The sequence below is a fragment of the Arvicanthis niloticus genome, chromosome 17, assembly GCF_011762505.2.
Source record: "Arvicanthis niloticus isolate mArvNil1 chromosome 17, mArvNil1.pat.X, whole genome shotgun sequence".
Lineage (NCBI taxonomy): Eukaryota > Metazoa > Chordata > Mammalia > Rodentia > Muridae > Arvicanthis > Arvicanthis niloticus.
This window is the reverse complement of record NC_047674.1, coordinates 18,811,998-18,836,947: the sequence shown is the minus strand read 5'-3', so window position 1 is coordinate 18,836,947 and position 24,950 is coordinate 18,811,998. Positions and strand designations below refer to the sequence as shown.

The 24,950-nt window shown below is 45.5% G+C and overlaps 1 protein-coding gene across 3 annotated transcripts in view; it reads left to right on the top strand.

Annotated features, from left to right (window-relative positions):
- The window catches only part of Armc9 (armadillo repeat containing 9), a 122,174-nt gene that overhangs the window by 45,796 nt on the left and 51,428 nt on the right, over nucleotides 1-24,950 (top strand). For all 3 annotated transcript variants that reach the window (XM_076914870.1, XM_034521624.2, XM_034521623.2), the window contains exons 16-19: nucleotides 287-363; nucleotides 2,903-2,977; nucleotides 8,335-8,425; nucleotides 14,908-14,963. In XM_076914870.1, the coding sequence (XP_076770985.1) occupies nucleotides 287-363; nucleotides 2,903-2,977; nucleotides 8,335-8,425; nucleotides 14,908-14,963 (299 nt within the window). The remainder of the gene's footprint in view (nucleotides 1-286; nucleotides 364-2,902; nucleotides 2,978-8,334; nucleotides 8,426-14,907; nucleotides 14,964-24,950) is intronic.

Below are 24,950 nucleotides of genomic sequence, written 5' to 3'. Positions count from 1 at the left end.
TAATAATCTATTTTAGTTTGTTTGTTTGAGACTGCATTTTTCTATGTAGCCCTGGCTGTCCTGGAGCTTCCTATGTAGACCAGGCTGGCCCACAGTTCACAGAGATCCTCCTGCCTCTGCCTCCCTGGATTATAAGCACGCACTACCAACAAACCTACCAGCATAATAAGCCATTTTAAAAAGGAGAGAATTGATACCTCAGTGTGACATAAGTGACCAGCTCAAGGTCAGACATGGTTGTGCTAACCTGTCTGATATGCATTTTATGTTGCCTTGTTTCCCACAGGAAAGAACATGTGTGCTAAGGTGGCAGGTCTCATGCTGAAAGTTCTTTCGGATCTCCTTGGCCACGAAAACCATGAGGTACTCAGGCTGCTGGCCCCTATAGTGGAGTAGGGGACTGTAATGGTATCCTGGGTGCTTGTGACCTCTTACGCAGGGAGTGGTTTGGGCAGTTGCTGCATTAGATATATCTCATGCGTGGGTGCATGTGTGGGTGAGTTTATGTATGTTTGAGTGCAGGTGTGTGTGGGTGTCCATGAAGGCCTGATTTGGGTGTTGGGTATCTTCCTTGATTGCTTTCCACTTTATTTACTAAGGCAAGAACCATCAGAGCCAAGAGCCCAGAGCCCAGAGCTCTCCTGTTCTGTCAGTCTGGCAGCCCTAATGATCCCCAGTCTCTGCCTCCCAAGTGCTGGGATTATAGGCACTACCATACCTGCTCAATTTTTACATGAGTGCTATGCTCTGAACTCAGGGCATTCTGCCTGCAAAGCAAGCAACTTATCCACTCTGAGCCAGCTCCCAACCTCTTCTCTGGCCATTTTTGTAAGTGACTTATATCTTATATAGTTTCTAAGATTTCATGCCTCATTTTCTGGTACTCTGCTCCCACTGAACTAGCCAGGTCCTTGTCCTACCTTACCTTCTGTTATCATGTATCCTGGCTAGATTCTTAACCCCGTGTCCACTGCTATTTGCTTTCTGTCTGTCAATACTCGTGCTTTCAAAGTAGCTCTGGTGCTATGTTTGTGTAAACTTAATGTGCATAAAAGATATTGCATCCTTGAGCTCATTCATTGACAACCGTCCCCTGGCATCTAGGGACTGTTCTCTATTGCTTCATGGGTCTCCTGTTCTCAGCTTCACTCCTGCAGCACTCCCTGGCTTGCACCAAGCTCTGGCACATATCTTGTTTCTCGTGGGCGGGGCTTTGATGGCTTTCAGCTCCACTACAACGGTTGTCCTCTGTGACAGCTCCACAGTTGTCCCATGGAACCCTACACTGAGCTTCCATGGGATATGTGGCCCTCGGGGCTACCAGCTCACATCGTATGCAGGGCTCAGGTTGCCCTCCAGAATGATGACTACCACCACAGCTGGCGTTATTTATTTTAAAATATGTATGACAACAAATGCACAAAACCAAATAGGTACAGGCGATTCATCTCTCACTTCCTTTTTACAAATGTCTTTGCAGAAAACATGGCATTTCACAGTAGCCCAGGCTGGCCAGAACCTTCTATGTAGCCCGGGCTGGCCTCAATCTTTTGATTCTCCTGTCTCAGCCTTCAGAGTGCTGTGGTGATGGCATCCCATTGCATTTGCAGCTGAAGCCCCAACCACAAGTAGACATGTCTTGACGGATCTGGCACAGGGCATCTTTCAGCAGGCATGCTTGGCAGGATCTTGAGTCAAGAGGAGCACTAGATTGCCATGCGTCTGTTCCCATTCCAGGCAGGCAGCTCTGGTCTAGTTTATTCCCATGGCTGCATCACCTGGCTGACACTGGCATCTTCAGCTGGTAGACAGTAGATGGCCATGGCAGTTCATGCTGGGCCTTTCATATTTCCCACTACAACAGCCAGAGAGTTTTTCACTACTTTAATCCTGGCTTGACTGCTCTCTGAGACTCTTCATTGTATTCAGCTCAGGCAGGTGAGTGCTGCAGGAATCACATTCTTCCCCTGATGTACTGACATGCAAATAGCTTAGACCAAAGGAGTCAATTTATGTCATCAGCTGTTGCCAGTACATTTGCTTAAGAGCAATAGAGTCCTTGTCTAGTATGCATAAAGCCCTGCTTTTAATCCCAATGCTACATAAACCAGATGTGGCATCCATAACCTAGGATTTGGGAGGTGGAAGCAGGAGAGTCAGAAGTTCAGTGTTGTCATCATTTCTTATTATGTAAAGCTGAAGCAAACATGTCTCAGAAGGAAGGAAGGAAAGAAAAAAAGAATATAAATATGTGTGTGTGTATTTTAGAAGCTGGAAGAATGTTAGCTGCAGCAGACAAAGGTTGCTCATATGCACCCTGAGTTAGATAGCCTTGGTCTTGAAAGATAAGACCCAGAGCCATCAGAAACAAGGTGCACATATTTGTCTGCATGCTAATATTTTGGGAAAGAGGCTCTTATCGAACAGGCAAGAAGGCTCGGCTGTACGATAATTGGACCACAGGGCAAGCTTTAGAAGCGGCTCTGGTTTAGAGACAGTGTATCCTCAGCTATGTGCTGGCATCCAAGGACAGTAGCAGCCAATATGGGAAAACAAAGACTCTTAGCAATAACACTCAGCAAGCAAACCCTGGGAGTAAAGAGCAGACTCCATGGTGACGCCAAGTTGCTGCTCTGAGTGACCAGGATGCCAAAAATGATATCAGTTAAGCAGTGACACACAGCAGGAAGAAGGTAGAGACAGAGCAGTGGATCCAGGTTTGGCTTCAGTTGCAGCCGTCACAAACAAATGGAGGTGTCTCATGTGAAATGTACACTCTGGCTTCTGAAGGATGGGATACCAACTCTCCACCTATAGACTGTTCTTAAGTCTAACTTCTGATAATTGAGTTGTGTAGTATTTGAAAACTTGCAAATGACTTCTCTTTTTGCTCCCCTTAAAGATACAGCCATATGTGAATGGAGCCCTGTACAGCATCCTCTCCATCCCATCCATTCGTGAGGAGGCCAGAGCCATGGTAAGAGGATGTTCTGAGCTGGGCATAGTGGTACATGAATGTAATCTCAGTACTTGGGAGGCTGAGGCAGGAAGATCTCTGCAGATTTGAGACTGTTCTGAACTACATAGTGAGTTTGAGGCCAGCCTGGCTCTTATGAGACCTTGTGAGACCCTGTCTCACAGAAAAGAACAGGGAAAAAAAGCCCTGAGCAGTTCTCAGGGTCCTCCCAGGACCATGAGTCAGTGCTGTGGAGGAAGAGCTACCTCCACTTCCTCCAGGGCAGACTCACCAAAACTGTACATAAAGATACACTGGTGGTTTTTCTCAAGGGAGAATCTGTTGCTTTCCTCAGAATCTCATGAAGAAATGGTAAAAATTGTAAATGGTTAAAAGCCACAGTGTTAGGGAAATTCTAGCAGGCTTATTTTTGTAATGTTGGAGGTGTTTCCTGGCAGCTTCTAAAAACTGCCTTGCACCACAGTTACTGGGAAAAAGAGTTGTCCTTGCTTTGTTTACATTTGTGCTTATATTTGAAGCACAGCAACAGCGGCCGAGTGATCAGCGTCTGATGTTGAGAGGACAGTTGTTTCTGAAGCGGGCCAGCAAAACCACTAAAGCTTTGACCTTTTTTCTGATGCCACGTGAAACCAGAGTAGCTGTGTACACATTAAATTCTGTGGTGAAGGGATTAAATGTGTTTCCACACTCAGAACACAGGAGACCACAAGAACATTCCGCCCATTGGTTTTGTTTATTTTTTTTTTTTTAAAGAGAATCACTAAATCTTTAGTTGTTTATCTAAAATCACGTCAATAGTTAAATAAGACATGATTCATTTAAGAACCGTCTGTATAAACACACCCAACAATTGGAACTAAATTGCCTTCCACATTAAAACTAACTAGTATTTTTTTTAGGGGTGGCAGGTTGCCTCAGTGGGTAAAGGCACCTGCCACCAAGCCTGACAACCTAAGTTCTGTTCCAGAACCAGAATGGTAGAAGAAAGCTGATTCCTGGGAGTTACCTTCTGGCTTCCGGGTACACACTGTACGTGCATGCACATGCACACAGTAGGTGCGCCTAGTGGTGCTCACTGCTTTTTCTGGTACTGGGACAGGTGCTTTCTCCTACTTAACTTGCTCAGAGGCCCCTGAAGGACTATATTGTGTCCATTTCCTTACTGATGACTTGGGAGCAGCCGTCTCTGCCTAGAGTCACACCAGCCAGGGGGGCGACATCCTCTGCTTGCTTCCAGAGCTTTCCACACCTGGGCTGCAGTGTCTCATACCAGAAATTAAACCTCTCCCCTCTCCTTCCCCCTCTGGTGTCTCTGTCTCTCTCTGTCTCTGTCTCTCTCTGTCTCTCTCTCTGTCTCTCTCTCGGTCTCTCTCTCTCTCTCTCTCTCTCTCTCTCTCTCTCTCTCTCTCTCTCTCTCTCTCTACTGTTCCCCAAACTACCAGGGATGAAATTAATGTGGCTTTATTGACTAAGAAAGCACTCTGCCATTAAGCCACATCCCAGCACTAATACAGTCTTGAGTCCAGTGGGAAATCCGGCCATATTCAGTTGTTTCCTCGCACTCTAATACTGCCATCCCAGTTGGGGCAAGCTGAGCATCCTAACACAAAACATTCAGACTACGGGGGCCAGAGAAGTGGCTCGGCAGTTAAGCATACATGCTAGTCTTCTTGAGGTCCAAGTTCAGTTCCCGTCACAGGCGCACGTGCACACAAACACACATAAAAATTAAACTAAATCTGCAAAACCTATGTGTCATCTTAAATGTGTACATGAGAAGAGAATCAGCAGTGAGTATATTTAATACTTAATTAAATTAATTAAAAATCAATTTAAAAGTGCTGAATTTTTTAATTTTAAAATGCTTTAAGATCAGAAACTTTTTGAGCGCAGACATGAAGCCATAGATGAAAAATACACACCATGAAACGGTTTCATCCACAAAACTGTTAAAAATGTGTAGCCAGGTAGGGCCAGTCATGGTTGCAGCATTCAGCAGACAGAAGCAGGAGGGTCGTGAGCCTGAGGCCACTGTGGGCTATACAGTGAGACAGTCTCAGGAATAACACCTGACTGAGTAGGTGTGTGTGTCTATATCGTATACTATGTAATATAGATACAGTAGATACAGTATGTAAATCATCGTGAGGCTACATATTGAAGGTATGTGAAACTGAAACAAATTAATTTTCTTTAGACCTGGGTCTGAAGATATCTAACTTATTATGTATATGCAGATATTCCAAAATCTAAAAATTCCAAACATTTCTGGTCTCAAGCATTTCCACTAAGGTAGACTTGCCTTTGTTTCACTGTTTAACTATAGCTGGGCTAAGTTCATCACTTCTTTCTACTTGGCACACTGTGCCCTCTGAGGCATCTGAATGACAAGCAATGAGTCCCTGTCACCCTTCCCAACCCTGTGTTTGTCCAGGGTTATCTGAAGTGTCAGGCCATTGCTTTTAGGATGAAATAACATGTTTTGTTGTTTATTTTTGGAGGCAGGGTCTCACTGTAGCCCAGGGCAGGCTGGAGGCCTTGGTGCTCCAGCTAGGGTTTCATGGTGGCATGTGCTACCACACCCAGAGAATACTGTTATTTTTTATGCCTTCTCATTTCTATAATTTAGATTAAACATTACCCTACTATATGTGGTTTTAAAAACTATATGTGAGATTTTTCACTGGAGTATTTGCTGTGAGGTGTCCAAACAGTCCCCTAACTACACAGGGGCTGAAATGTTTGCTTTCCACGTGCTAACTAAACTGGAGATGTAAGAACAAGCGTCAATTGAACTCAAGTGATCTATAAAGATATGGGTGGATCACAGAATTGCCTCTGCAAGAAAAGAGTTGGACCGAGTTCTTTGTCTCTGGCTGTTCCTGAGTTCTCGGTAGCCATTGTGGTTATTGGCATGCTGGGATTGAGCACGTCCCTGTCTCCTAATGATAGAGAAGCCCTAACTCACTCTCAGGGTGTGGAAGCGGGGAAGAGGCCACGGTGTGAGTAGAGAGAGAACGTTTAGCTCTTCTGATAGCTAAGGACTAAGGCAGACTGGTGGATGACTATAGGATGAGCCCAGATGGCTGACTGGCCCCACAAGGGCTGCCATAGTCTCTCAGTCCTCTTTGTAACACTCCGTCCTGGCCTCCAGGACAAGCATCAGTCTTTCCTCCCTTCCAGACTATTCCTCAATGGTCTGCTTTCTCTATGCTTCCATCCCAGCCTCCCGTGGAATGCTGTCCTCCAAGGTTCTGGTCCAGCCCTCAGATCTTTCACTGTACCCCCGGGGGACACCTCCTTTACTCCAGGGCTTGAGCTGTGCTCTCTCACCTGAGCCACCTATTCCTCCCAGACCCAGCAGGTGCCATTTCACCGCTCACTCATCCATTGTGCCATCCGCTGGACTAGTCACCATTTATTAGGTATAATTTGCACAGTTCTTACATACAGTTGCATAGAGGCCTTACATTTTGACAGACACAGACAGTTGCATAAGTAGTACCAGAGATATATCTTGTCTTTGGGAGAAGTTGAGTGATTTGAGTTAGGTAGCATGGGACCTGACTCAGGGAGCTAGGCTCACAATCCAAACTCCATGTGATCCAAGCTATATGGACTATCTTTGATTCTATTGTAGCTATTGCCTCTAGACCAGGCTATTTAAAAAGAGAGCATAGCATGATGGCTCACACCTCTAATCCCAGCTCTTAAGAGACAGAGGCAGGTATATCTATAGTGAGTTCCAGGCCAGCCAAAACTGCATAGTGAGACCTTGTCTCCTAAACAAACAAACAAACAAATAAATAAATAAATTTTAAAAATAAAATAAGGACTAGGGCTGCATAGTAAGACCTTCTTTCCAAAAATTATTTATTTATTTAAAAATAAAATAAGGACCATACTGGCTCATGTCACCACAAATTCAAGGGCAAATGTAAAGCATTTTGATGCGTGTTTTGCCTGCTGGTGAGCCAGCCTCTCTGGACACCAGTTGTTCTGTTTTGGGTTCATTTTTAGATATCCTTCCCCTCTTGGTGCCAAGATAACCTTGTTTGATCCAGCACAGTACATACACACATTCCAGTGTTGTGGAGAAGGAGGAGAGAGGGGGACTGCACTGTGCCTACCTTAGTATCTTACCTCCAAGTTTGCTTTAGTTCTCTTAAGAGTGGAAAATTCTGGTGTCATTGTGTTATAATTGCACAGTGTAATAACTATCATTTTTATGGCTTTTCTTTTAGTTGTATATGTGTAGATGCTTCACCTGCACATGTATGTGTATGTACCACTTGCATACCTCCTGCCTGGGGAAGCAGGAGAAAGCATCAGATACCCTGGATCTAGAGTTATAGACAACTGTGATCTGCCATGCTAGCAGTTAAACCTGGATCCTCTATAAGATCAGTAAGGGCTCTCAACAGACTCTCTCTCCAGCCCTATCACTCTGTCTTTAAATTTTTAATTACGCCAGATATAGTGGCCCATGCCTTTAATCCCAGCACTTGAGAAGCAGGCAGATGCATCTCTTTTACATTTAAGGCCAACCTGGTCTACATTGTAGGATTCTGGCCCGCAAACTGCAGTAGTTTTCGTTTATTTGGGAGGTGGGGCAGCGTGCACACATAGAAGAGTCCCAGGCAAGGTTTCAGGCATTGGCTCTCCTGCCTTGTCTTGAGGCACCGTCTCTTGTTTCTGCTGCTGAGCCGTACTCAGCCTCACAGTCTCACCGCCTGTCTCTACCTGTTGTCTCCTGTAGGAATGCTGGTACCGCAGCTGTACACTGCCACCCCGGGCTTTTCACACGGGCTCCCGGGTTGTTCTCAGGTCATCAGGCCTGTGCGGCTGGTGCTTTTCCCTGCCAGGCCAGCTCCCTACACCCTCCATCATGCTTTTTAATAGAACGGGAATTTCACTGTTGAAAACATGTGTTTTAGCTTTTCAAAACTCATAAATGACCCTAAAATTCAGAAGACAGCGTATATAAACTTAGGGGAAGCATGGGAAAGAACTCATCTTCCCAGAGTACATGGGAATCATGGAAACTGAAGGCAGTGGTGTGAATGCACCTGAGTCTGGGATGCAGGCACCCAGTGCAAGCTAATGATCTCTTCTGGTTTCTTTCTAAGTGTATTATAATGTTATAATTAAGTTGAGGTAGTCAACCAAGAAGAAAACCATTTCACTGTGAATTTTAAAATGAATGTTTAATACCAAGCAGATAATTTTTATTTTAAAAAATGTTTCCTCAAAATAAGAAAAAAAAATACACCTTTGGTATTAGATGAAACTACCTCACTGAACAACGTCCTTCACATCCCACCCTGACACGTTTGCTCTCTCCTCACTGTGCCTAGGGAATGGAGGATATCCTGCGGTGTTTCATCAAAGAAGGCAGTGCCGAAATGATCCGCCAGATAGAGTTTATCATCAAGCAGCTGAACTCCGGTCAGTTTTATCTCTGTCTCATATTTTTGACTTAGTCACATATGACAGAAAGATGTACCAGCTTTCTCACAGAAGGTTGTGATACATTGGGAGTCATTCAGGAGGCTTTTGAGTCAGATATGGTAGTCTGTCCATTCACACTTGCAATCCCAGCACTAGAGAGGCTGAGCCATCCTGAGTCAGGGTAGACTAGACTACATAGCAAGACTCCATCTCAAAGAACAGAAACAGAAAAGAAGCCTTTAAAGAAGGTAGGGGAGGAAGCTGGAGCCATGGCTCAGAGGTTAAGAGCACTGACTGCTCTTCCAGAGGACCCAGGCTCAATTCCCAGCACCTACATTGCAGCTCACGACTGCCTTAACTCCTGTTCCAGGGATCTGACACCCTCACACTGACATACATGCAGTCAAATAACCAGTATACATAAAATAAAAATAAATAAATTAAAAAGACAACAAAAGAAAGTAGGGGAGCCAAGTTCAGCATATGAAAGCTCAGTAGGACTACTTGACCTGTACAAGGTCAGGTCCAGATTTAGTACACCCCACTACACACACACACACATGTTGCCCCCCACATGTACATTACACACACCACATGTCACCTGCATGCATATCTCTCTCTCTCTCTCTCTCTCTCTCTCTCTCTCTCTCTCTCTCTCTCTCTCTCACACACACACACACACACACACACACACACACACAGAGTGGGGTGATAGAGAGAGGGACGTAGCTCTATCACTGAAGTGCTTGTCATGCAAGATTAAGGACCTGAGTTCGATCACCAGCACCCATGTAAAACAAGCCAGGCATGGTGACACACACTTGTAATCCCAGAACTAGACAGTTGGAAACAGACAGATCCTGAGGTTCACTGGCCAGTCAACCTAGGTCCAAGACAGAGAGACTATTTCAACAAGATAGACAGCTCCTGTCAAATGACATGCAAGGTTGATTCTGGCCTCCACATGCATACACACATAAGTGTGCGTGTACATCCTCCCCCACGTGTGTAGCCAAGTAGTCAAGGCCAGATTGTCCAAGATCTCTTATCACAATATAGTTCGCTTATCACACGAGAAGTGTGTGGTCAACAAAGAGGAGTTGGAGGCAATTACAAGGGTAGCCTTCTCTACCCTTGTAAGATCTCTTTACGAGCCCCTCCTGTCCCCTCTTAAATCCTGCCCCACTGATAAGGGAAACTTTCCCAGGTCCTATGGCCAGTTAGGGAAACAGGTGCCAGTCCTAGCACCATGTAGAAAATGTCATCACGTCACCATTCCAGAAAAACGTGTATGTGCCACCTGACAGCAGGGAGGAGACAGCTTGGTCCCTTTCTTCTCAGTCTCCTCCAAGGCCATGATACACATCTGGCAAGAGAACCAGAGAAGCCCTGTGAAGGATAGGGAAGCCTCTAGCTCTTTCTGTGAACTCCTGACACTGGGGACCCTAGTACTCCCAACATCTGGGGACCAAATTTATCACCCATCTCTTCCCATGTCTTCCCTGGCAGCCGCTCAAGTGCACAGCTCCATTCAGCACACAACAAATGAGAGCGTCTTCCTCTCTCCTCACAAGTGAGCCGTTCACCCAGTGCATCTGGGAAATGCCCATTGTAGCCGTTCCACTCACAGTTCCCAGTCTGGGCTTTGCCCATACTGACATAATCACTCTGGGGACCAGGGGAGCTTTGAAATTCTCAGGTTGTCCCAGCAAGGTGGAACACTGGTGAAGCCCAAGGGAAAAGTTCAGCCTGGTACAGAAACATGCAGAGTGTGCAGCCAACAACAACAGTAGGGAGGTTTGTCCTGACTCAGGTTCAGGCCACAACTCCAGCCATCCATGAGGGTAGCCAGCACATAGTAGCCCATCATGAGAGAAAGGTCAGAGACACCAGCCAGTACACCAGGCAGGAGCAAGGCAGAGCAGGTTCCTAGCTTCAGGCCCTGTTAGTTACCAAGGGAGGGCCTTTATAAGGCGTGCACTGGTTCAGGAGTAGTGGGAGAGATGGTTGTCCCAGGAGGAGGAGGAGCTGAGGCCTGTGAGGTACTCTAGGTCACGGGGCTAGAGGGTTCTGGGTAGTTAGGATGTGTGAGCCAACAAGTTAAGACATTATAGGGTCTGGGGATTGGAAACTAGGCTGGGAGTCAGTGTAGTGAGTGCCCAACTGAGGGGCCTTACCATGTGTGAACATCAGGAGTAGGTGACTGGCAACAGCGGTGGTGCAGTGTGAAAGGCATCTTCTCATGGCGGACGGAATGGAGTGTGCTGTCCATGGGCAGAGAGAGGGTGTTGGATGATTAAAACTCACCCAAATGCAAGCTGCAAAGCACTGTGTGGACAGCAAGCTTTCTGAGACAGTAGTGCAGGTCAGCAGGATGTGGACCTGTGCAAACACCACTGAAGGGACAGATTGCGGCTCTGGACCAGGAAAGTCATAGAAACTCTCCCTTAGGATGAGGCTGTGTCAGCATGCATATGGATGTATGTATGTTTGTATGTATGTATGATGTATGTATGTTTGTATATGCATATATATGCATTACAAAAGAAGATTTATTAGCTTGGCTTACACAGTTGGATCTAGGTTGTCTTGCAGTAATTGTCCACTGCTACAGAGGCAGAGAACTAGAATCCTCCAAACAAGACAGACCCTAATCCAAGGCTAAAGGCCTGGGAACTTCCTGGAGCCGTTGGTGTGAGTCCACACCGAAGAAGCTAGAGCAGCCATAGGCACCTTTGCTTGGAAAGGATAGAGTTTGTACATGTGGCAGGCCTTTGCCCACCTTTACCCAGCCTGGGTCCCCAGCTGTTTGATGGGGCCACCGTGTTCAGGGAAGGTCTTCCATGCTCAGTTGCCGAGGTCCAGCCTCAGCATGAGGAGGGTCCTGATAAAGGGGGAACGGGAGCAGCGCTGACTCCATAATGCCTCGGGGTTGGCAGTGGATGTGAGCTGTCAGGTCAAGGGCTCTCCTTGCCTGTGGATTCCCATCCTTCTGACCAGAGAGCCTGAACCCAGGCTTTATTTACTAAAGCTACATCATCAAGACTTTGAATATTGCTAATAGATTTTTTTTTTTTAGAAATCCTTAAATTTACATAAATTTTTTGAATCCCGGATCATTAGCCAGCCCCTGCTTCCTTAAAACAGACACTAAACACAAAGCAAAAGCACATCTCCTTATAGGTTTACGCAGCCTGTTCTTCACGGGTAGCTGGACACACAGCTCTTCCGGTTTCCTAGTACAGCAGACAGCAGTCTTTAGTAACTGTTTTCATATAAAATCAGAAGGTGATAGACTACTAAGGTAAAATAATTTCTTACAAAAAAATAAATAAATAAAATAATAATTTCTTACAAAGTTTTAAAACTTATGCAAATAAAATAGGTATTGTCATCTCTGATCCTTCAAGTAGCTAGGAGAACAAGTATTGGCTTTTTATATGCTTGTACATCAGCTTTTAATTCTCCAATCCTTGTTTCCTATCCTAGCAATCCTATGACCTCATAGACTCCCCTTCTAATACTGTTTGTTTCTAGATCATACACAAGCCTTCCTCCTATAAGACAAACCCGTCTATCACATGCCTTTTCTTCTTGAGACCACTCTGTTCTTGATAGCCCCAAGTTCGCCCTGGCTAATTAATGCATGGTCCTTTCTACAAAGGACCACGTAGGCTTTTATGGCCTCCGTGGTTATGTTGTCTAGATCCTTTCCCATGGCCCTAAAGGCCAGCAGAAGGCCTGATCCTCATCCTCCACAGCCTCATGACCGTCTCCATTCCTCACTCCTGAGAACTGCATCTGTTTCATTTATTATGGAGTGCTTATCTCTGAGTAATGGCGGAAGTATATTCCCCAGAAAGAGAGACTGAATGTAAAACAGAAGAGATAGCAGATCCGCTTCAGGGCAACAGCAACCATCAGCACATGTGGGCCTGGCAATGTTCCAGGGGCAGGAACTATGTCACACCTCCCCTATGCAGCCATGCCAGGCCTGCTCTCAGTCACTGTCTTACCTGCCAGTCATCTGAGCCAGTGTCCTGTATTACCTTTTGTTGCTGTGGTGAGATACCTGGCAGAAGCATGTAAGGGGGGAGGGGCCCCTTTCTGTTTGCAGTTTGAAGAAACAGTCTATCACTGTGGCATGTGCTGGAGGGAGCCAGCCCCATTGTACCTGCAATGGTACAATGCAACTGTTGGGAAGCAGGGAGAGACGGTGCTGGCACTCAACTTGCCTTCTCTTTTTCATTCAGGAATTTGGTCTGTGAAGTAAGACTGCCCACATTTAAAGTGTGGCTGCCTACCCAGTTATCATAATCTAGAAACTCCCTCATAGACCTGTCCAGAGATTTGTGTCCATAGTGACTCTAAATCTCATTAAGGTGACAGTCAAGATTAGCCATCAGTCTTCAGAGCCAGAAGTGAACTTTGCTAGTCTCCTAAGCAGCTCAGTTCAGTTTGGTGATTAGCCTCCAGGAGGCTTCCCAGCCAGTCAGTAGCTATCTGTCCACTGGGGATAGGTCTTCCACAGGGAGAGTGCTGTTGGAGTCCAGATGCAATGCTGAGAGAGAGACGATGGCTCAGAAGGCTTTGTGGAGGAGAAAGTATCTCATATTTGGGTGATGTCTGTCATGTACCTGGTCCAAGTGCCTTGTTCTGGTGTTCTGTAAATTCCTCTAAATTATTCCCTTCCCTCCTTTCTCAGGTCCCAAGGAAGTAAGCAGTATGATCCCCATTTGCCAGGTGGGGGAATGGCTCATTCTCTGGTTCTGAGTACTGTGAACTTGTGCATGTGTGCAAACCCCACCGAGCTAGTAATGAGCCTCAGTCTTTAAGAACACGGCTGCCCCCACCCTGTGTTATATCACAGACCTGCCACCTTAGGCTTGTCTACTCTAAGAGACCAGATAAGGAAGCTTGGAAAAATCAGGCTGTGCTCTCCAACCTCTAATGAAGAACTGACAGTGTACACACACACACACACACACACACACACACACACACACCACTGACAGTCTAAAGCACACAGCCTTAGTGGAAAGGCAAGCCCTTGCAGCTGCGTGATCAATTTATGCTCCTACCTTGTGCTAGTCCCTGTCCCTGTTCCCTTTGCTTGAAGGCTAGGTCATAAGTCACATGGTGTGGAACTTCCTGACATTCTCAACCCCCAAAAAGCTCTGAGTCAGAAACTCTCTTTGTTCAGAGGATTTTCTGTTCTTCCTTTCAGGCTTGGTCACACTATGCATGGTAGTTGTCTCTCCTAGTGTAGCTCTGTCCCAGTTTTGAAGGAAGGGCTCTTTCTCTCCCTTCAAGGCCCCATCATAGCATCTCTATAGTGTAAAGCTAGATCTCTCCTAGTGTTCTCCTCCTTCACAAGACCTTCTCTCTCTCTCTCTCTCTCTCTCTCTCTCTCTCTCTCTCTCTCTCTCTCTCTTGGTTTTTTGTTTTTTGTTTTTTTTGTTTTTTGTTTTTTTGGTTTTTCAAGACAAGGTTTCTCTGTGTAGCCCTGGCTGTCCTGGAACTTACTCTGTAGACCAGGCTGGCCTCGAACTCAGAAATTTGCCTGCCTCTGCCTCCCAAGTGCTGGGGTTAAAGGCGTGCGCAACCACCACCCGGCTTTCACAAGACCTTCTCATGGCCCTTATGTGTCATTCTGTCTGTCTCTATATCTGTCCTGTTCCCCGCCCTCCACACCCCCTATTGAAGCTCATTTAAAGGTAACCTCATGTCAACCCCTTTCCCAAATCTCCATCTTTAAGTTAGAACAACGGGGTTTAGAAAGCAGAACCACAGACAGCTCCTTGGGTCCTCCATCCTCCACTTGTTACTTGTGATGAGGAGTGATGCTCAACAAAGCTGTCAAGAGGATTACATGAAACAGCACTGTTGTAGACGCCAGCAGGCTCCTGGGAGCAAGCACTAGTTCATTCTCCTGCCCTGCAGCTCCCTCCAATGTGGGGTTTATAAGAATATGAATAAATATGTTCTGATAAAAACAGTATATTTGAGGTTGTTAAGAATGGTAGCAGGGGGCTGGAGAGATGGTTCAGCGGTTAACAGCACCGACTGCTCCTCCAGAGGTCCTGAGTTCAATTCCCAGCAACCACATGGTGGCTCACAACCATCTGTAATGGGATCTGATGCCCTCTTCTGGTGTGTCTGAGACAGCTACAGTGTACTCATATAAATAGAATAAATAAAACTTAAAAAAAAAAAAAAAAAGAAATATCATCATAGATTAACAAACCTTAAAAAAAAAAAAAAAAAAAAAAAAAAAATGGTAGCAAACTACTATGGCTGATTCAAGATGGCCAAGAAAGGAAATGTGTGTGCCAGTGAGTGGTCAGGAGTGTGGAAGGGCGGCGGTCAGGGCAGTCAGGGGTGTCGGGTGTGCCCAGCAGCATGACTCTCCATATGATGCTCACATGACCAAGTGACAAGCTTTGTGGTTTTTCTGATTAATTTATTTTTCTTCATAGAAGATTTACTGGATGGTGTTCTTGAATCTGACGATGATGAAGATGAAGATGATGAAGTAAGTTGGAGGCTCTTGAGACAACACAGAAAGCTCTGCCTTTCTCTTCTGTGTCCCTTCTGAGTCCTGAACACTTGGGCAGAAGTGGAGTCCTCCTGCCTCTGTGCCTTTCCTTGAATTTCTGGGGTTAGTGGGAATGCGATGTGTGGTGGTTCTGTAGCCCTCACATGAGGCCTCCTGTGGCTGTGCTCACCTTCCACGGCCTCTCTCCGGGCGCCTGGAATCGTCCAGTGCTCCATCTTGAACGTTTTGTGGTCATAGCTGAGCTTTTCCAACCTTAAGTCTCAGAACACCACTCCTTCAGTATTCACCTCAGCCGGCTTGTAAGCCCAGTCCAGACTGGGGTGTGGACACAGACCTCAGGACACGCGCACAGATCACAGGTGCAGTGTTGTGCCTCCTCTAGACTCTAGGGGAAGGGGAAAGTCAGTGGTTCTTCTCTGTGAGTCTTTGCTCTGAAAGGTTGTGAGTCCTCGGCTGTCTCTGGTGACAGAAGACATGGCGCATAGGCTGGCAGAACCAACCACGTTATAGTCCTGTGTTCATTCTTTTGGTATAAGTTTGCTGGCTATGACACACTGCCCCCTCATCCTCAGAAGTTAGTTGACATGCAGAGTCTCAATGGGGTGGTCTTGATAACAGTAACCTGAAGGCTGCAGGCAGGGCTCACAAGGCAAGCTTCTGTGTGACTTTCCCTTCAGACCTAGAAAAGACAGACAGGGCCTTCTACCATTCTTGTGGTGACAATGTGCCTTGTCTTCCTTCTGTGCATGGGGAGCAGTTAGTGCAGATGGGAGTGCTGGGAGCATCTCATCTTTGCATCTGCCCCATACATGGATGTGGGAAGAAGGATTTGTAGTCGCGGTTCTGTTCTGTCAGTTTAAAAAGTGCCCGCCCGGTAAAAGCCAAGTTTGTGTTCCCCACAGGCATCAGTGAGGCCATAGTTACTCAGGATCTGCCAGGTGACAAACTTCCCCAACAGCCCAGTTCCCTGCCTGCCATTCCTTTTCTGGGCTGCAGGTGGCACTAGTGGGCACTCTTGCTTCTCTTCCTGCCTGATGGTGCAAGGGAGCCCCACATCTAGCCATCATCCTCTCCATTGGGGACAGAGACCAGCCCTGTGCCACAGGAAAGCTGCTGAGGTAAATCTTGGCTCAGCTGTGTCAGCAGACGCTCTGTAAAGGGGAAGGTTGTCCGTGTGTTAGGCTGGGAGGGCCACATGGTCTCAGTTTGAACCACTCAGTTCTGCCCATGCAGAACATGGGAATTCTGGCCGTATACCCCAACCATTTGTGGACACTAAAAGTTAGAAGACTATATAATTTTCATGTCATTTAATTTTAATTTTGTTTCAAATATTTAAAAGCATAAAATTTGTTCCTCTTAAAGTAAACAAACACAGTCACCTGCATTCAAGGGCTGTTGCTGCCACCCCTTGGGTAGAGCGCAGCCACTGCGCTTGACTGGAGAAAGGAGCCATCTTCGTGCTTGACCCTTGACCCTTTAACACAGATTTGAGTTAATCATTTTAGTCCTTTTTAAGTTTTTGTCACCTTGTCAAAAAAAAAAGGTTCCTCTCAAGTTCTGTTCTTTCCCCTTCCTGTGTCGTCTCTGGGGACTTCAGTGATCTCTGGTGTTTGATGGTTTGTTGTATATTGTGTGGAGACCAGGGTCTTGCTTTGTAACCAAGGCTAACCTTGATATGTCTTCTCCTCGTGTCTCAGCTTCCCACGTGCTAGGATGGTCACTGCATCCACACGCAGGCTTGTTCAATTGTTTTGCTACTAATCTATTAGTTTTGTATTATAATAAAAACTCATTTGGTCCAAGCATGCTGGTCAATCATGGGAATTGGACTTGTGCACATTTCCTGTCAGCAGTGTTGGCAGTCAGCTACTGAGGTCTCTGGACCCCTGCTGCTGCTCCCCAGGGTTTAGTTTTCAGCAGTGTCTTTGTCAGGGAGGCCATGTGCTGCCGTGACACCTCAGTCAAGCCTGCAGAGGAGAGGGCTTACTTAGCTAATGCTTCCACACCAAGGATGTTCCTGGTCAAGGATGTCAGGGTAGGAACTCTAAGCGGGTTCCTGGAGGCAGAGACTAAAGCGGAAGCCATGGACTGAATCATTGGCTTGCTCCTCATGGCTTGTTCTTCGTGGCTCGCTCAGTTTTTCTGTACGCACTCCAGGATCTGCAGACTTCTATAGGCCAATCTGATGCAAACATTTTCTCAGTTGAAGTTCCTCTTCCCAGATAACTGTAGTTTGTGTCAAGTAGACAAAAAAAAAAGTCGGGGGGGGGGGGTGGCTGGGGGGGTAGGGTGTTGACACTTGTTACTTGTTAAGACATTTATTACAGTAACTAATTGGTGGACAATAGAGGGACAGGACCAAGAGTAACATTGATGACTGGGGCAGCAGATCCTGTGTGACCCTCAGTGAATTGCCATAGTCTAGCAAGGCCACACATCACTTTATAACTGTCAGTTAACTTTGCCAGGGAGGAAGAAGGTGGTAGATACTACAAGTCAAGGAGCATGCCCAGGACTGTTGAGCGGGTTGCTGTTGTCCCTCTCAGAGCGGGCCCTGAAGCAGACGAGAGTCAGTGTCTCTTACTTAGCAGTGCAGGAACTTTCTAGAATGTGACATTTAGACCCAATACAAAGGCTAGAGTCAGTGACACTGTTTTTAGGCAGCTACTTATTGACGTGGCTCTGCAGAGCGACCAGGCTCCAGATGAATTATGCGGCCTTGCCTTACACTGAGCTGAGAGCTACAATTGCAGCGTTCTGCCTGCCTCACAGCAAAGTGCCTGGATGCAAAATCTAGTTTTTCTTTTTAATGTCTAAAACTGCAACTGTTTATTTAATGTGGAAGAAAGTCAGTTATATTGAATGTACACCCATTTGTAACTAAAAATTAAAAATTAAAGAGCTAGCAATACACCTTCTGACGTACAGATCATGTAAGGAACACTATGATGAAGACAAACATAGCTGGGTGTGGGATGCTAAAACTTAAGAAGGTAGCTGAGGCAGGAGGATGTGTAGTTCAAAGCCAACATGGACTACATAGCAATACTTTGTCTCAAAAAAAATCATAAAGTTAATATGAAGAGTGCTTAAAACAAAGCAAACACATAAATCTACACGCCTGTGAGTTATAGATACACTTATGTGCCCATGCAGCAGAAAGGTGTGGAAAGCTACACCCTTTTTATTGACATTAGGAACTGCAAAGGGGAAGAGGAATGAGGAAGTGTGGGTAGGAGATGGAGAGAGGCCTGGGTCTCAGACTGTCCAGCAAGGGGAGAAGGGAGAACAGGACAGTTCCTGTGGCAGGGCAGAAGTCAGTGGCACAGTCTGGGGTATTAGATTAAATGGGGCACACTCCAGTAAACTGAAGAGCAAGCAGGCCACAAGAGAATGTTCAGTAGAGTCCACTCTTCACACACTGTGGACGCAGGCAGGAAAAGGGAAAGGATGAAGGTCGTTTTGGTTTAGTTTAAGATGGGAGAAAACAAACAAAACCAAACATATCCACCCACAGCTGTCAGGAGACATGGGGCCAGATAGAGGGAAGGGAGAGGGAGGCCTCAGAGCCCAGTGTTGACGACTAGAGTTGTTGTTGTTGTTGTTGTTGTTGTTGTTGTTGTTGTTGTTGTTGTTGTTCTTCTTCTTCTTCTTCTTCTTCTTCTTCTTCTTCTTCTTCTTCTTCTTCTTCTTCTCCTCCTCCTCCTCCTCCTCCTCCTCCTCCTCCTCTTCTTCCTCCTCTTCTTCTTCCTCTTCTTCCTTTTTCCTCTTCCTCTTTCTCCTCATCTTCCTCATCCTCTTCTTCCTCCTCCTCCTACTACTTTTTTAAAGGCAGAAAGTGTTTCTCTACATCCTTAGACCAGGCTAGCCTCCAACTCACTGATATCTGCTTGGTGCTATGCACCTGCTATCACAGTCTTCAGGAGGTAGGGGCAGAAAGTTCAAGACCATCCTCCTCAATAACATAGTGAGTTTAGTGGTGGCCTAGAGTACATAAAACCCTATGGAAAATAAGAGACAGAGATGGGGGATGCGGATAACTTGCTTCTTAGATTCTTTTGGCCCTTAAGGCTCTAGCCCCATTGACCTCTTCAGAGAACTAAAAGCATTAGATAAGCTTGGAAATGCATTCAAGAGAGTGAGCAATGCCAAGCAGTGGCTGGGCAAGGTTCAGATGCTCCCATCTGGTGCTTGAAGAACATGAGGTCTCTTGTGCTTTGTTTTTATGGTTAACATGTGCACAGTGTTATTTAAAGGCCGGCAGAAGATCCCAGGGACCAGAAGCCTGGTTCCAGTGTCTTCCTTCACCCCCAAGGAGGTTTCCTCAATACATGCTCACATGAACTTACACATGGCTCTAAATGGAAATAAATGTCTTCCTGGACTATTTGAGAAGATTGATTTTAAGACAAATATTTTTTTTCCTCTTGGCAAAATAGGTTTTAGTGCCAGGGACAGTCAGCCATGCACATTTACTTGTGGGATCTATCTAAATAATCCACAGTTTCCTTCCGTCTTATCTTCCTTCATTATGTACTGAACAAATATTTGAGGACCTTGAAGTAACTATGTTCTAGGAAATACAAAAGGGATTTAAAAAAAAAAAAAGATTCCATGAGAATATGTGTGGTAGATGTGTGGTTTACGATACCTCCACAGAGGAGATGGTGACCCCAAGCCAGAAGTTACTACTGTACAGCATCATCGCGTGGCAGCTTCTGCTCCAGCTCCTCACCCGTGTTCCTGCCTGTGCTCTGCCCTGGGGCGGTGTTGTTCCATCCTCACATATGAGCAGACGTGCAGAGGAAGGTCACTCACCACATTCACAAAGCTAATAAGTGAGCAATGAAGCTGGGACCCTTGCCTTAGTCACCGTGAGGTGACAAAGCAGGTCCTGGGGCCTCTTGCCAGACACTGCTAGGCCATGATAGACAGCACATAGTAGAAGATAAATCAGTCACAGGTCCATGAAGGGGAAGGAAATAGAAAGTGTTGTGGTGGGAGGGGAGGGTTCTAGAATCCTGGAAGACAGAGGCTGGGTAGGTACAAAAAAGCCAAGGGTGGAGAGGAAGTGCAGTGGGTTGAAGGAGGGCGCACAGCAGGGACAAGGGACTAACAAGCATATGCTTGATTCTCCACCTCAGCCCCTCCTAGGAAAGCATCTTATTACCCAGATGTGTGTGGACTTTCTCAGACACATACATAGACACACACATACATATATTCCTCTCTTTGTTTTGGTAATTGTTATTTTGCAGATAGAGATCTAATGTAAATACACAGACATGCACGTATGTACAATGTGGACTTTTCCTTTGTAAATATTCTTTGGAAATCCCTCGGAGTCAGCTGTGCAGCAGACTGAGGTCTCTCAATGTGGTGGGTCCAGAGTCTGCGACTTGAAGCTGTGCTAGAGGAAACATAAGCCTGTCATTTGCTGGAGCTTTTATTTATATGGGCTCTTGCTTGTTAGGTTAAGGTATATGGGTTGTTTTGGGGGGGGGGGAGTTAATTACAATAGATTTCTCCAGATTGATTTGTTTGTTTTTACTTTTAGACAGGATCTCATGATGTCTAGGCTGACCTTGAACTGTCCTTTCTTTGCCTTCTGCCTCCTAGCTGCTGAGTCTGCAGCTGTGTGTCATTGTGCCCCTTTATGTTTTGGTTTCGTACAAATTTCCTTCTTTTTAAAGAATTTTTTTTTTTGGACTTTTATATTTTTTAAGACAGCTCTGTGATTCGTGATTTTCAGAATTTTTTTTCATTTCATCCTAAATTATGTAATTGGCTAGGATGCTGCTGCTCGTTTCATTTCCTGTTACCTTTGTTGTTTCTGTAGGTTCTGTAGTGATATCCCATTTAGTCATATGCGGCATCTCTCTTCTTGGTGTGCCAGGCTAGAGGCTTTATCAGTCTTGTTCATCTATTCTCAGAGCCAGGTTTTTTTGTTTTGTTAGTTTTCTCTGTTGTTTTCCCATTTTCTCTATCTCTTTCTGATTTTTAATTTCCTTCCTTCTGTTAGCATTAGTTTTAACATGTTTTTCTTTTTTCTAGCTCCTACAGTATAAAGTTATATGGACTTGTTTATCTGGACAATTACATCTGTATTTCCCTCTGAACACAGCATCTACATGGGTTTGGTTTGTCTGTCTCTAAAATTTTTCTAGTTTTACTCGTGATTTCTTCTTTGGCCCATTGATCATTTAAGAATATTTCTGATAAAGCCCTCCTAAGAAGTGGACTTAGTTCCTGGGGACCTGCCATCCAGGGCGTGGTGCCCTCTTCCTCGCCTGTTTGTCTGCTCTCTGTGTGTCCTGAACCTCCTGAGCCACATGCACCCCTTGGTGTGACATTGCTGCCCTTTCGGCCCAAAGCAGACGAGCTAGGTGACCATGTTTGGCTCCTTTAGCCTTGTTCTCTCAGGTGTTTGTCACAAACAAAAGTAAGGACAGGCCTATGTGTCATCGTCTTTCTCCCTGCTGTCTGTGGTATCACCTGCCCCTGCTGCTGCACCTTCTGTGCAAATGTCAGAAGTCTGGTTGTTCCCGGATTCATCATGAGCGCCAACAGATGCAGGCAGAAAGTTAAATATTTCACTTGAGTTTTGTTGCCAAGTGTTGAGGAGCACAGATGATCCCAAGGAAGACCACGGATGATCAGTCAGCCACTGTTGACCCTGAGTATCTCCAGAGTAACGTGTGCACACGTTTCTGTAGACTGTTGGCTCCACTGCTGTTTGCAGCTTTGTCCTGGGTTCAGAGGCTGCTGTCATGGCCTTCTGTTTCCTTTCCTGATAGATCCCCATCAGCATGGGACAGTGGGGTCGCCACACAAGGTGCTTGTGTGTCTGTAGCCAGGGTCTTCCTATTGCTCTCTGCCATGTTCAGTGTGGGGTTTTAAAATTTGCAGGCACGGGCAATTTTAGATTTACAGGAAAAAAAATAGTGCATAGATCCTGTATGTCCATCAAATGGCTTACGGATGTTTAAACTTCTAGTTTAGTTTGAAAAGTTATAAAATAAATACATTTTGATTTTTTTTACTTTTGAAGAGTTCAGCACATTTTGTTTTCTTTTTCTTTTTAAATTCTGAATAATTGTTTTCCAAATTATTCTCTAACTTAACCGATATTGTAAATCTGTTCAAACATCTGTTGCCTACAGTTATAATAGAAATCTGGGAAAGAGGCCAGATGTATGGTGGTGTGCACCTTTAATTCCAGTACTAAGAAGGCAGAGGCCGGCAGATCTCTGTGAACTTGAGACGTGCCTGGCCTACACCATGAGTGAAAGGTCAGCCAGAGCTATACAGTGAGACCCTGTCTTCAAATAAATAAATAATAAATAAAATAAAACTAGAGAAAGGTAGTTTTCATCGTATTTTTAGGGGTTTGTAGGGGTATGTGTGTGCAGATGAGTATGTGTGTGAGGATGTGTGTAGGTATGTGTATGCGTGTAGGTTTGTAGGTGGGGGGGCTGTAGACGTGTGTAGGTGTGTGTAGGCATGAGTATGTATGTGTATAGGAGTGTGGGGGGTATGTGAGGGTATGTGTGCATAGGTGTGTACGTGTGGAGGGAGTTGTGTAGGTGTGTGTATAAGTATATTGTGTTGCTGTATACGTGTATTTAGGTGTATATATAGGTCTGTGTGTGTAGATTATGTATGTATGTGTGTGTGTAGGTTGTGTATACTCGTGTATACAGAAGTACCTGTGTGTATAAGTGTGCAGGTGTATGTGTGTAGGAGTGTGTATGTGCATATGTAAGATAAGATCACATTGAAACCTGGGGCTCACCTGACTAGGCTGATGACCAGTGAACCTCCTGGGATTCCCCTGCCTCCATAGCCCCAGTGCTGAGATTATGAGCGTGCTTCACCACACCTGACTGCTTTGTGTGAGTTCTGAGGGTCGGCTTGTGTCCTCACACGTGTGCAGTAGGCACTTGATGGACTAAAGCGATCGCTCCTGCCCATGGTTTCCGTTGAATTTATTTTTAGATTCATTTATTTTATGTGCATGATTGTTTTGCCTGCATGTGTGTATGTACACCACATGCACACCCAATGCTCCAGGAGCTCAAAAGAGGGTTCAGATCCCCTGTGAGTGGATTCCACTGTGTAGATGGGGTACTGGCATCTGAACCCTGAACCCTGGTTGTCTGCAAGAGCAACAGCGCTCTTTAGAGCAGTGCTCTTAACTGCTGGGCAGTTTCTCCAGCTCCATATTTCCCATTAAAAAATTACTTTATTTTATGTGTATTGGCGATCTGCCTGCATGTATGTCTGTGTGAGGGTGTGAGTCCCTTGGAACTGAAATTACAGACAGCTGTGAGCCAGCATGTGGGTTTTCAGAATTGAACTCGGGTCCGCTGGAAAAGCAGTCAGTACTCTTACCTGTTGAGCCATCTCTCCAGCCCCCCTATATTTTCCATTTTTATTTTACAGCTTCACCTGGAATATTTAGATAAATTCCCTCCTATAAGTCGGCACCTCCACTGCAGCCCCATGCTCCTGAAAGCTTGGGAATGTGAACAAAGCAAGGCTGAATCTGTGGCGCGTCCCTGCCGGTTGCATCCTGTGCATCCAGGGTGTCTCCATTGTTTTAAGGTCTTGTATAATACTGTCCTTCAGGTTTCAGTCCAGCAGAGTGTTGTTGCACATACCTTTAATCCTGGCACTCAGAAGGCAGAGGCGAATCTCTGTGGGTTTGAGGCCAGCCTGGCCTACAAAGCTAGTCCAGGACAGCCAGGCCTGGTTACACTGAGAAACCCTGTCTCAAAAAAACAAAATCAATCAATCAATCAATCAGTAAATAAAACCCCTCCCAGTCCATGTGACTGTGTCACTGCTGACTTACTTTTTCATGCTTCAAAACCAAACATGATTAAGTTCAGATGTGTGTCTTTTAAGTATAATGGCCAAATTAAATGTATTAGCATTACAACTTGGTTATAGTGGACTTTCACACAACTTGCCCAGTGAAGTTAAATCAGAATTAAATACACAGAACCTAGAAAGCCTCAAGCTGGCAAGATGGCTCAGCTGGTGAAAGCACTTAGGGTCCAAGCCTAATGAACTGAATCCTTGTCCTCTGCCTTCCATACTTGTGCTGAGGTATGCACGCACCATCCCTACATGCACATGTACATGCAAGTGTGTACACACACACGCACACACCATATACACAAGCACAGGCACCATAGATATGTATATGGTGATGTATACATATAACAAAATAACGAGAAAAGAGTTTGTCTGGAGGGTAAGAAGGCCAAGCTGGAGCTAAGTGAGATAGGGAAAAGCAAGTCAAGCTGCACAAACAATGAAAACTAAGACTGAGCTTGCAAGAGGGCATGCGGGGTCAAGGCGTTTGTCCATGAGCCTGCTGACCTGAATTTAATCTTCAGAAGTCATGGAAAGGGTGGAAGGAGGGAACTCTACAAAGGTGTCCCTCACCACCACGTGCACACCATGGCACGTGTGCCTACACACAACAACAACAATAACAGCTCATTTCTTTTATTTAAAGATGGCTGTCAAGATGGCTCATCAGGTAAAAGCCCTTGCCCCACACAGCCTGGTGGCTGGGTTTTGATCCCCAGAGTTCATATAAAGGTAGAACAACAGAGCTCACTTCACATATGCACTGTGGTGTGCGCACCAGTGTACACAAATGTCACACACATACATACAGTGTACACAAATGCCACACACATACATACAGCGGTAATTGCTTTAAACAAAAAAGACTAAGGTCTGAGGCTGGAGAGGTGGCTTGTTGGTTAACAGCACACGCTGCTCTTTCAAAGGATCTGAGTTCAGTTCCAGCACCTACACAAGCTGGCTCACACCTGCCTCTAGTTCCGAGGATCCAGCACCCTCCTCTGGACTACCTGGGCATCCACATGAGAACAAAACTACATATACACACATAAATAAAATAAAATCTTTAAAAAAAAT